Source organism: Anser brachyrhynchus, assembly GCF_964034855.1.
Source record: "Anser brachyrhynchus genome assembly, chromosome: 1".
Lineage (NCBI taxonomy): Eukaryota > Metazoa > Chordata > Aves > Anseriformes > Anatidae > Anser > Anser brachyrhynchus.
The window spans coordinates 3,840,495-3,852,595 of record NC_137694.1 but is presented as its reverse complement, the minus strand read 5'-3'; the positions used below and the strand labels follow the sequence as shown (position 1 = coordinate 3,852,595).

Sequence of the window (12,101 nt, the reverse complement as noted above, 5' to 3'; positions counted from 1 at the left end):
CACACCCATATGGAAAAAAAGGGCAAAAGACGAAGCATGCTTATTACAAATGCTCTGTAACCTTGTCACCCACAAAAAAAAAACAAACAATTAATTAAACAGAAAGGAAACTTCAAGGTTTTCTTTCCTACGTACTCTCAGAAATGTGATGACTATCTGTATTACCATCGCGAGTGCACGCTGCTCTTACGATTGTTGTTCTAAGCCTTAGTACCATGCGTAACAGCAAACAAGCTCCTAGCTAGGGTTGCAGTTGTCAGTACTCTAACAGTTTCTGCGCAATCCCACTGTCAGCAAGCGCCAGCAGTGCTTCTGACCCAGCAATTCAATTCCTGCAGCTCCTAAAACACAAAGCACGTGGAAACACTCCTGTGATTTGAGCTTATGTAAGTAATGCAAATCCTGGGCTTTGACAGATCCCCAGCCCAGCAGGCTTGCATTAAACATACCCCCACGTTCCTCTGCACCTTACCTCGCAGCACGGTTACTACAGCATTTCAACAGCAGCACGAGATGTGATTTCTTCTAACAGCACGACATCTGCCTAAGCCCAGCAAATGCTTTCTGGGTTTGATAGAAAAAGAAGGCTGCCTGCTGCATGAGCTTGCCTGGCTACAGTTACAAGCTTTGGAGGAGCTTTGGTTTGCAACAGGTGACTGCTTTGAAGATGAGATTTCTCTGGCTGGGGATAGTTTGAGGAGTTAGATGCCCTGATGCCTGTCCCAGACATTGGTGTAACCCAGCTGCAGGGATTTTGTGCCCCGCAAGGAGAACAGGCACCTCGCTGGCAGGAGGCAGCAAACACCCCGTGGTGCTGGGCTGGGTCCCCCCTTCCCAGAGCAGCCTCCAGAGCATGACATGGGCTGAAACCACCCGTGCAGGGCGAAATGACAACCACAGAGTCACCACGTTCGTTACAGCAGGCTGCTTGGTCATCATCCTGCTCTTACATCCACGTGCAACCAACGCGGTTTTCCTCACTAAGTAGGTTCAGTAAGGGGAAACTCACCTTGCCTGGTTACTTGATGCAAGAAGCAGCAGGGCCAGGTCTGCAGTAGGATGTTTCGGTGCACCACCACTTATTAGTTATTCCTTAGCAAATACACACCTTTGGGGCAGCTGAGATAAAGCCTGTAACTTCCTGCAGGAGTCATTCACCTCTATTTGGACTTCAAAAGGACCTGCATTCTTACAATAAATATTGAAAATGTACCACACGCAACTTAGTGTAACTTAACGGGATAGCGGAGCCATTACCTTCAACAATGGCCCGACTGTACCCAGCCAGGAAAAGGTCACAGCTAGGGCTGTAACTCTGCCATGGTAAATTACAAACAATTACTGATTAGACACAGTGAACTATGGCCAGCCTTACACCGGTTATGGTAAAAGATCCTAAGGAAAGTCATCAGTCAAGGTTTGATAATTATTTTTAATGACTGCAACTTCACGTTTCACTCATTGCAAGGAAAGGAGTTTCAGGTCTGGGAGATGCTGTGATGCTGCTGTGTTGTATATTTGTACTTTGAGCACATCTGGCACTTCTGTGCCTTTTATCTCTGCCTCTCCAATGAGGAAGGTCACCACGTGGGTGCTGGAGCCCTGGCACGCGTACCCCGAGGCTGTGGTGTCCCCTCCTTGGAGAGCTGCAGAAGCCACCTGGACGTGGAGCAGGGTGGGAGCAGAGGCACCCAGAGGTGCCCTCCCACCTCAGCCGGGCTGGGGCTCTGCGGTACTTGCCACCTAACTCCTTCCACTTGCAGCTCTGGGCCGTTTCAGCTGCTGGCAACGTCCACTACGAACAGCAGTGCTCCAGATGGGCTCAGGCGTATGTTGGGTTCACGTGGTTTCTCCGTGACTTTGTCAGAGCCAAAACCACCTTCAAATAGTGAAGGTTTTACATACTCCTGCGTGACCACGAGCAGAATACAGCCGCATGACCAAGGCCAAGCTGGCTGCCTGCTGTATTCAGACAGACATACGGACATTTATTTATGACCTGCCCTCCCACGAGCTGCAGGCAGGCTGCTGGAAAGCAACCAAGGTCTCGAGGGTCCTCTGCTGAGCGCAGCGCGGTGCCTGCACCAGCACCCAACTCCTCCACACGCCTCAAGGGGGCTGTTTTTTCTCCCCTTCCTTCAAGTATTGTCACGGAGCCGTCCCATGAAGCTGCTTCAACCTTCCTGCTACATACCTACCCCTCCAGTCACCCACTCCTACCTCCTCTCGCACTTGCCAGTCTAATTACCCGCCCACTCGCATTTTCTCTTACTCACTCACTAACCCACCCCTTTACATGTTTCTCATTCATTTCCCCATTCAGTTACACAATCCGATCCTCAAATACCTTCAAACCACTCGGCAATAGTAATTTTACCTCCTGCAATATTCCTGTCCTCACCTCTCTCATCAACATCCCTACCCTGCGTTGAGCTTCTTAGGTGGCTTTAAGGAAGGCAACCGAAAACTCTTCTCTGGAGGCTTGCAACGCAACCCTCTCATCATTTGGGGCACTCTGCAGTGAGAACAGTAATAAAATGCTTCAGAAACCAGAGATTTGGGCTAAAGGCGCCGGGGTATGACCATAGGCCACTCTTTGAATGGTCTGGCTCAGGCCAGCGTGGCTATGAGCCAGCTCACACCAAAACCAAACCAGCCGCTCTCTCATGGGGTGAGAGCAAGAACAATGCCCGTTTGTCTTCCTTATGGCCAAGGATATTTATTTTGGGGGGTGTTGGTCAAGCTCTTTGTGGTGAAGACGCTGGAAATCGTGGAGATGACCCTGCCTGGGCGCCCAAGACTTCTGGTAGCGAAGACCAGGCACTGAGAAACAAACAACAAGCAAGCAACCCCCGGATCCCACCAAGATGAGTGCAACTCTAAAAAGAAACAGTATTTATAAAGTGGTTCTGAGAACGAGAGAGGATAATGGAAAGGGGGGAAAAATGAAGATGCAGATAACGACAGTTCAACTTCCACCGTTTCTGTCACTAACTGAAACGTGCCCTTTCGTTCATTTTCCCTGCAACGCCTTCTGCAGACTTGCCTGCACAGGATCACTCCCCTACAGTCTGAATGTCACAACAGAGTTCAGAAGCATTTTATTTACACTGGTGTGATAACCCCACCCCAAAAACCATTTCCAGAGTAAAACTGGCCTTTTCAGGTAACTTTCAGCAATTTCTCAAGTGACACCAGAACAGACCACTCTTATTCTGGAATAAAAATATGCACTGTAGAAATTATACTATTAGCAGTTCGGTTTAAAAACCTATCTTTAATCAGAATTTTTTCCCAAATCCTAAAGATCTGAATGTGCAGCGCTTAGGTAAGTGATACATTAATATTCAAGAGCCCCAAATACTGTTCTGCTCATATTTGCAGGCTGTTAACATCACGGAGAGAAGAATTGCTGCAAGATGAGACCGTAGCCTTGAAACAATGTGGTGAAACAAAGAAATGGAAAAATTTAGGCCAAATATCAGGCAAAGAAAAATCTCACCATCAAACTTTGTGGAAAAGAGTATCGAAGTGGAAGGCCAAGTTCTTAGAGTATCTCTAGCCATAAACCGCAGAAGTAAAAAAAAAAAAAAAAAAAAATGCAGCAGAAAACAAGTCCTGGCAGGACGACGGTCTGGATGATCTAATGCACTTTCCATCTCTAACATCTATGACTCTGTAATTCCGTAGGAGCACTTAACAGAGGGCTGGCAAACTCCAGTACCAGCTTAATCGGCTGATAATAATGTGATAATCAAAGTCTTCCACCAAAAGGATGCCCTTGTGCCTGTACGCTGCAGTTACGCCACACCGCCTTCGCTCGAAGTTGTGCACGGCGTTGCCATTAGAGAGCCTGATGTGAATGGCAGTAATTACAGAGTTGTGTATAGCTCTCCTAAACAGGCAAAACAGAATTTAAGTAATTAAAGAGACAATCATCGTCTTTCTCACAAAATGCCTAGGGTCAACTTTTGACAGCAGATCTGATGATACAGAGTTCAACTTTGTCACTGCTTATGCATGCAAATAACTTTACTCATGCACGCAAGTACGCGTTAGCAGGACTGGATCCATTCTAAAAGGCATTTTCAACTATTTACCCCTAACTTTCAGGTTTAGAAAATCCTCCCCTATGGTAAAGTACCAGGTTGCTTCTCTGATCGAACTGCTTCCAAGTTACCAGGTGAGCGTACCTGCAGAAGGCAGAAAGCTCAAGAGCAGATAGAGCACAAGCACACCTTCCATCTTTAAAGCATGTGGACAAGAAAACTGGGTTCTAACAAGAAAAAAAAAATTAGAATAGAGAAGTTTACAAGGAAACTACAGAAGCAAAAGAACCTCCAAAGCAGAAGAAAGGAATAAAAAAAAGATAATCCTTTATGACATGAAGAACTCCACGTATCTGCTAGAACCCCGCTGCCCGAATCATCGCTGCCCTGAAAGCTTCTTTGGAGTCTGAGTCTTCTTTTGGGTCTGGGGTCTTTCATTGTTCTTTTCCTGGCCAACAGAAATTCCACCCTGACTCTGATGAGGATGGGGTGTGATAGGTGGGATCACAGCCAAAGGCAGAGCTTGGGGAAAGCATCAACAGAAGAAAATTCACAATGCTGTTTGAAAAAACATGGTGAATCTTTAAGTGCCATGAGCCTATCAGGCTTTAAAAATACTCCTTCTATACTATTTACACTGATGGCTAGAAATTTTAGTATTGGAGGGACTCCTCTGACACCGTACAAGAGGTGTGCCAGCCCTCCTCTCAAGTACTTTTGTAATTTCTGACCAGAAAACGGAAAGGAGTAGCACTGTTGCTGGTGTACAAAAGGGGTACGTCAAGTACTCAGTGCACGGGGATGTTCAAATGAAACACAGACACCTAAAATCCAGATGCCAGTGGAGAAGAGGGAAGACTAAAAATGGATAGGTGCATGTTTTGGAGGACAAGGCTCACTAAATGTGTATCTACACCTGACAAAGTCAGCCCTTAGCTCTAGCCTGAGCTCCACTATGAGTAACAGAGAGACAATGGGCAGTTTCCTGATAAGACTGACCTGAATTTAATTTTAATGCAGGTGTCACAGAAAGGGACAGTCCCACCTTCTCCTGTGCTTCTGGCCATGAGTTCCTCCTCCTACTTCATCATCAGCACGAGCAGCCATGCAGCCATGCAATGACTTGGATCCGTTTGGAAAGCCAAAACCTTACTTTCCCTCCAAAAAGGAGGAAGAAAAATCTAATTTTCAACCAGATCAGCAAGATGATCCAGCTCACCTCACGGCCACGTGGTCACCAGCGCTGACCTTGGAAGAAGCTAGCCCTGAGACCACGCGAGAAATCTGCACAGCAAAACCTGCTCGGTACGCTCAGGTCATGCTAAAACATCAGCTGCAAGACAACACGTAAATGTCACGGTCCAAAGACATCCAAAACTGGCAATAATGTTGACTTTAAAGAGTAATTCAAGGGTAAGGGCTCACCTGGGCAGCTGGGCACTTCTCCCCCTGCGGATCCCCCTTCCTACAGTCCTCGAAGCAGCAGCCTTCGGGCAGACCTTGAGCTGAGGCTGCTCCCTGCCCTCCTACGGGAGCGGTGCCAGCGCAGAGCGGAATTCAAAATCCACAGAGCCATAAAGAGAAAGCACCGGAGGGCAAGTATGACTCCATGAGAAAGAGACTCCCAGGAGAAGGGCCAGAGCCCTATACGCTGATCCCTACCCCAGGAATTGCTCATGCCTACTGCACCGAAGATTAGATAAAATGTATACAGAGCTCCTTTTATACTAAAGCTTCAAAATAGATCCTATGAGCTATGTAAATACACCGAAGAGCCAGTGAGAGCTCTGCCCTAACAGGAGAACAGCACATACCTACCTGTATTCTTGGAAATATTTTTATTTTTGGTGGATAAAAGAAAATCAAAGAGCGAAGCTGGAGATCTTCACAGTTATGACTCACTTCTGCCAACCTCATGTTTTGGCAATAAAGCTGTATATACAGGAGCCTGTAATAACAGGTCATACGAGGAGTTTCAGTAGCCGCTTAGGTCCCAAAAGTTACAATTCGGGTGCGCAATCTTCGATTCCGAGTATGAATTGTGCCAGAAAACCCCTAAATTCACAGCCTGGCAGGGCAGCACTGCCTGCGGGCAGCCCAGGCCACCAGGAAATGGGTGGGAAGCGAGGTGAGGGAGCAGGCAGGTACAGCGATCCCCGTGCACGACTCCTGCAACTTCACGGCTGCACTTGGTTCCTATTCAGAGCCCGCACTGCTGGTGTGCATACCTTTTTCTTTGGCTCGATGCATTATTTTTGTTTAAATGTTGGCATCCCGATTTCCAGCAGAACAATACGAGAGGAAGCGCTCTCCTCTTCCAGCTCCAATTTCCAGCTCGCCGTTTTCTATGCAAACTTCAGCCACAAACTCCGCATTTGGATCGCCGTGGGCCATGAAGAGCTTAACTCCCAAATTTACAACACAATGCAAAAAGCAAAACCAACGATGCCTCCCTACCGCGCCTGCACACCTTCAGACGGGAATCCCTCAGAAGTCAGCACAAATGGATGCTACCAAGACACTGCACACACCTAAAACACCAAGCCTTCGGATGTCTTAGTGAAAGAAATCACACTACACACCTGCGTATCTCATGTCACGCTGCTTTAGTGTCTTCCTGATATGCAATTTACGGCTTGTACTTCGAAAGATATGGTTTCTGATAAAGGTGGTGTTTTTTGTTTTTGTTTTTAAGCAGCATCAAGTCTTTCACTTACTAATGCAGTAAGCAGGCGGTTCTCTGCTTCAGAGAGGAAGCGCTGTTGTATCAGCCTCCATGGGCTGCATTTTTTTCGGTCAAGATAATCAGAGAAAGCATGGAAAAAAGAAGTAATCCCCGCACCGCGTATTTTAGGTTCTCTCCTCTCTACTAGGCAGCATTTTAAAAACAAGAAGCCATCAGAGATAGTACAAACACACGTGCAAGAAAAAAATTCATCAGCGTTCAAACTACAGAACATTTTTTTCCCATTAATTTGGGTCCGTGCCATCCCTAGCAGTGAACAGACAGGAACAGCCTGCTCCCCAAAGCAGCGGCAGCTCCCCTGCCCCGCAGGTGGGTACACAGCCATTAACTGGAGATCTAAAATTGCCTCTCCTTAAACGGGTCCTGCCTGTAATTTCTCAGTAAATGGGACTGCTCCGGTGCGAGGGAGAAATTTGATCCGTTGCTTCAATTTAAGTTTAACAGTTAACAAGTTAGGGGCTATAAAAATCTGCAACTGCCTTTCTCTCTATCTGAAATGATAAGAAGAAGAAGAATTGGGGGCGGACGGGTTGTTTTGTTTTTGTTTTTTAGAACACATTCAATTTGAAGAACACTTTGATAAGCTTAGGATTAAATAAATGATCTTCAGAAGATATGCAGTTAATTCACAAAAATACTTGGCAGGAGCCTAACTTTAAATATCTAATTCATATAACATTCTCTTTATTTGTTTAATTCAAGTGAAATATTTTCCTCCGCCTTTTCCTTTTCAGAGGCTTTTCACACCCACATAACAACCGAGTGACTCTTCCCTGACCCTGCCTCCCACTCCTTTCGGCGCAACTGCTCACTAGAAACTTGCCGTGCACGTAAAGCTCCTCTCCTGCGATCCAAAGGAAGCACTTAAGGAAAGGAAATCCAGCACAATGCTCAACCTTCCTCTTTTTTTTGAGCCCCTGGGCTTCTCCCCAGCTCTGCGGGGATGGGTGGTGGGTGTGCTGCCCTCCATGCTGCAGGAAAAAAAGGGGGAAGGCTCCCGAGCACCGTGCTGCAAACTCACGCCTCGAGAGGGTTGGGAAAAGCCAAGCGTCCTCGCGTCACCCAGCCCGGGCAGGAAAGCTGCCCCTCGGTGAAATCCTCGCGTCTGTTAGCACACAGCACCACTTACTGCAGCTGCTGTCTGCACGGGAGATGTGCCACGGAGCCTGGTAAATCCAGCAAGCTCTCTTCTGCTTTCCCTATCTTCTTGCCATCTATGCGTGCAGCACGATCTGCTGGGAAGCAAAGAGCTACGGCATCACTAATATCCTCTTCAAAAGGAAAGCGGAGTGACGATGCTGATAAAGCACAGAAGGTGAAGTTAAATATCACTACCCTCACTTAACTGACCGGGCAGCTAGGAATAACGACTGCCCCAAAAGACCCCCTCCTCCAAAAACCAGCCCCAAACCAGTGGCAGTCGAGAGCAGATCCAGAGAGCACGACTTCCAGAGCCAGCTCCATCAGCCAGGGGGATTCCTTCTAGCCAACAGCACGCTAATCGTTTTTTTATTCTAATTATTTATTTTATTTTTTTTTCCTGAGAAACCACTAATTGGTAGCCTTTTTCTCGGGATTTAAAAAGCCACTTAAAAATAACATTTCTATTCTAGGCGTATTTCAGGAAAAGTATCATTGAATTCCAGGCACGGACATCCGATTATCATGCGAAATTCAAGAAAACCGAAGCCCTGCTCATTCAGCGACGAGTATCAGGGATGTGAGAGAGCAGCAGGGCCTCTGGGATGGTTCTGTCCCACGGCTGGGGCACAGAGGTTGCTCAGCACCCCCATCAGCAGAGGTCTGCAGGTGGAAGTGGGGAGGGAAAAGCCATTTGGGATGGGTTTTGTCACCCAGATCAAAGCGTGCCCCCTGATTTCCAGACTCCTTAACTCGCGCAGGCCAGCCAGCCATTCTGTAAGAACAACGAATACACCTTGCCATGCTCACACAGCTGGAAAGAGATTTCTTTCCATTGCATTTAGTAAGATAGCATCTTAGCACCGAAAAGGAGAAGTTCATAAACTTACCCCTGCGTTGCCAGGAGAAGCATCCGAAATCGAGCCCAGGTGTGATGTGAAGTCGGCACCTCGGCTCCCTGCTGGCACAAGCCCCACGCGAGAGGCAGCAGGTACCAGAAGCACCTCTCCTGTGCTAGTCCTGCCCGGCCGCTCACAGACGCCTTCTGAATCTGCCACCAACAAAAGAAACCACAATAAGACTGTTTCCCTAATTCTTCATAACTGAGTCAGTAGGTCAACAATTCCTTCGGTTTAGGAGCCAGACCAATTCCCTTAAACGCCCCCTTTTCGCCTTTTTTTTTTTTTTTTTTTCCCTCCCTGATGGAGAAGCCAACTGTCTGCTGCCAGTGGCAGCTCAGCTGCTCGCAGGACAGAACCGAGCGGGCTCCCAAAAAAAAAAAAAACACCTCGCCCTGGCGCAGACATCCGTCCTGACACAGCTCCATTTTGTCTCTCACGTCTGGGAAAAGCCACGAGCAAATACTTACAAATAAAACCCAGGCAGGGAAGCGCTCGCCGTGCACCTTGCCCGCTGCTCCTGGCTCCTCCAGCCCCGTGCCCATCGCAGGCGCGCGGCGGCACGGAGAAGAAGAAGGGCACGGTCCCCGGTGCCAAACCTGTCCCCGCTCCGTCCCGGGAGCATCCTGCCTGCGCCTCCCAGGCGCGCTGCTCGAACAAAGAGAGAGCTCCGAAGCTGCTAGCCTTCTTCCCGATCCATGACTCAAAACGTCTGGTTGAAAATTGGTTTCGTAATAACCCTTTAGTACCACCTACTCACATCACCGAGTGCCTCTCGCAGCAAATGCACAGGAAATCACCACCGAGTGCCAATGGAGCTCCTATTCCAAGAACTAGCTCTTTCGGTTATTCCCCCATCATTTGGAAACCGAGATGCTTTTACTTTCCCTATCGCACAGGATATTTCTTTTTTTTTTTTTTTTCTTCTTTAAACAGAGCCTTTAACTATGATCCTGTAAAATACTCGGTTGATAAATCACCAGCTGAAAACTCGCCCACTGTAAAGAAAAGAATTTCACAATATTCGTTCCAGAAAATACAGTAACTCCTTTCTGGAAATAATTCACCGGACAAAAATCCGAAGGCCAGGATTAATTTTCGGAGACAGTTTGCATCCTGCGCAGCACACAAAGACGATGCAGTAAGCCACGTGCCTTTGTGACCACCACCGGCAGACCCCTGAATCACCCAACCACAGGATGAGTCGCCGTGAACGATTTCCTCTTCTCCTGCGCTCCCCCGGCGTGCTTTGTGCCGCTGCCATCTCCTGAGCCTAATCCTGACTCGGATGGAAATTCCACAACTCATCTCCCGAGGCTGCGGCCACCGGCTAACGGCGCGGCCAGCTGCTCGCTCCTGCTTTGAGTCACCTGCCAGCGGGACAAAAGGAAATTGCTCAGCTGCGGGCACGTGGAGGCCCCCGCGAGAGCCTCTCCCTCGCTGAAATCCCAAAGAGCGGAGCGCTCGCGTCACCCCCGAGGGTGCTCGAAAAAAAAAAAAAAGGTGAAAGTGGGTAAAAAGGACACGACCGCGGCCGGCTCAGCCTGCGATGCCAGCATCGCTGGAGCAGCGATGGAAGGGGACACACACACACACACAAAAATAAAAGAAGACATTTCACAAACACGAGACCTTCACTGTGCGTGACGAGAAGAATAATTAAAACAACCGAGAGAACTAATCTGTGGCTGGCTTGGGAAGTTAACTCTTTGAAGGAAGCGATTAAGGAAGAGAACAGAAGTCAAGGGTTGCGTTTATCAACAAGTCAACTCAAACAGCCCAGCCTGCTCGTCGCTGCCACGGCCCCCCGTGGGTGCCAGCTCCCACCCCGCTGCTATCACGGAGATTATGAAGCAGTTACTACCTTAAATAAATCCATCTTTTAAGAAATATCAAGCCCCGCTTTGCCAGAACGACAAAGGCTACGAGAAAAGCACCCACAGCGTCCTGCACCTCTTGAGGAAAGTCCCTTTATCCAACTCCTATTCAGGACAGCAATCACTAGGGTTTCAGCGAGGAAACCCCATTAACCACGGCACTGTTTATGAATGCAGGCCAGCAGCGCTCGTTTTTTTTGTTTGTTTCATCACGAATACGCAGCTCGCGAATTCAGCCATCCGAAACAAGCCTCCAACTTCTCCAAAAAAAAAAAACCAACAGCCGAGCGCAAGGCGATTAGTAGCCGTTAGTGCTCGTACGTGCGCCTCAAATCTTTGGGAATTTCACTAAAAGGAATTAATGCTGAAGATCCGATTGTCTAACCTGCTTCTGCACGCAGAAAGAGCCCGACCTGGTGCCTCGACAGAGGGGGAGGGAGGCACTTCTTGTTCCTGTTTCGCACCCGAGTTTTTTCCTGCGCAGGAGATGATCTAATTATCCAACGTGTCAGGGTATTGCTTCACCCTTTCTCCTGTGTCTGCTGCCATTAACATATTTTAACAATTCAGCTCGTCAGGGAGGAGGCGAGGCACCGTCCTTACAAACCCATCACAAAGGCTCGAGGCTTCCCACGTCTGGTCCCGCACCTAGCCGGCGATGCTGAGCGCGAGCCGGCAGCAAAGCTCAGGACACGCAGCCCTCACGCCGCTCGTACCTGTTCGAGATAAAACCCCGTCGGTGAGCTCTGGCCGGGATCGTTTGGGGTCCTGCCTGGTTTGGGGGGGAAGAGAGCCCCCCAAATGACAGTCCTTGTTCCCCAGCGCGTGATGCTCGGCGGCGGGGACTTCCAGGGAGAGGGGGCTGTCACATCTCGCGTGCAAGTGGGCACAGGCGAGGGAAGCGAGGGAATCGAAGCGCCTAATGCCGGTCCTGACCGGCTTGAAACAACCCCGACACCCAAATATAACACGCACGGCACCTGGATTTGCACGTGTGGGACGCCAGCCCGAGTTTCCGAGCCTTTTATCAAACGCCTTTCTCCTGGCACGAGCAGAAAGCTCTTCAGAGCTCAGCCCCTTCCGTGCACCAGCATTTCAGAGATGTTCTCTTTTTTAAACCTTGCCTCGAGCCTCGACAACAGGTTTGGTCAGCGATCAGCTCGAGCAGAGTCCCTGTGCCATATGTTAGATCCCCTGGTCCTTAGAAACATTTTCTTCAGCGAGTTTTGTATATAAGAGCAGTGTCTATATATAAACTTGTTTACGACTATTTCTAAGAGCGAGCCCGGTCTGAATCAGCTCCTTTATTGTGATCGAACACGCTGGGCTCGTTCCCAGTTAGTGCTTATGTAAGGCCTTCAAGGAAGTAGACGCTTATTTTGTACAAAAT

The 12,101-nt window shown here is 48.5% G+C and overlaps 1 protein-coding gene across 1 annotated transcript in view; it reads right to left on the bottom strand.

Annotated features, from left to right (window-relative positions):
- LOC308188419 (uncharacterized protein) overlaps positions 1–12,101 on the bottom strand; it is a 146,423-nt gene that overhangs the window by 22,273 nt on the left and 112,049 nt on the right. Inside the window, exon 5 of the mRNA XM_080577397.1 lies at positions 8,826–8,986. Within this exon, the coding sequence (XP_080433523.1) occupies positions 8,826–8,986 (161 nt within the window). The remainder of the gene's footprint in view (positions 1–8,825; positions 8,987–12,101) is intronic.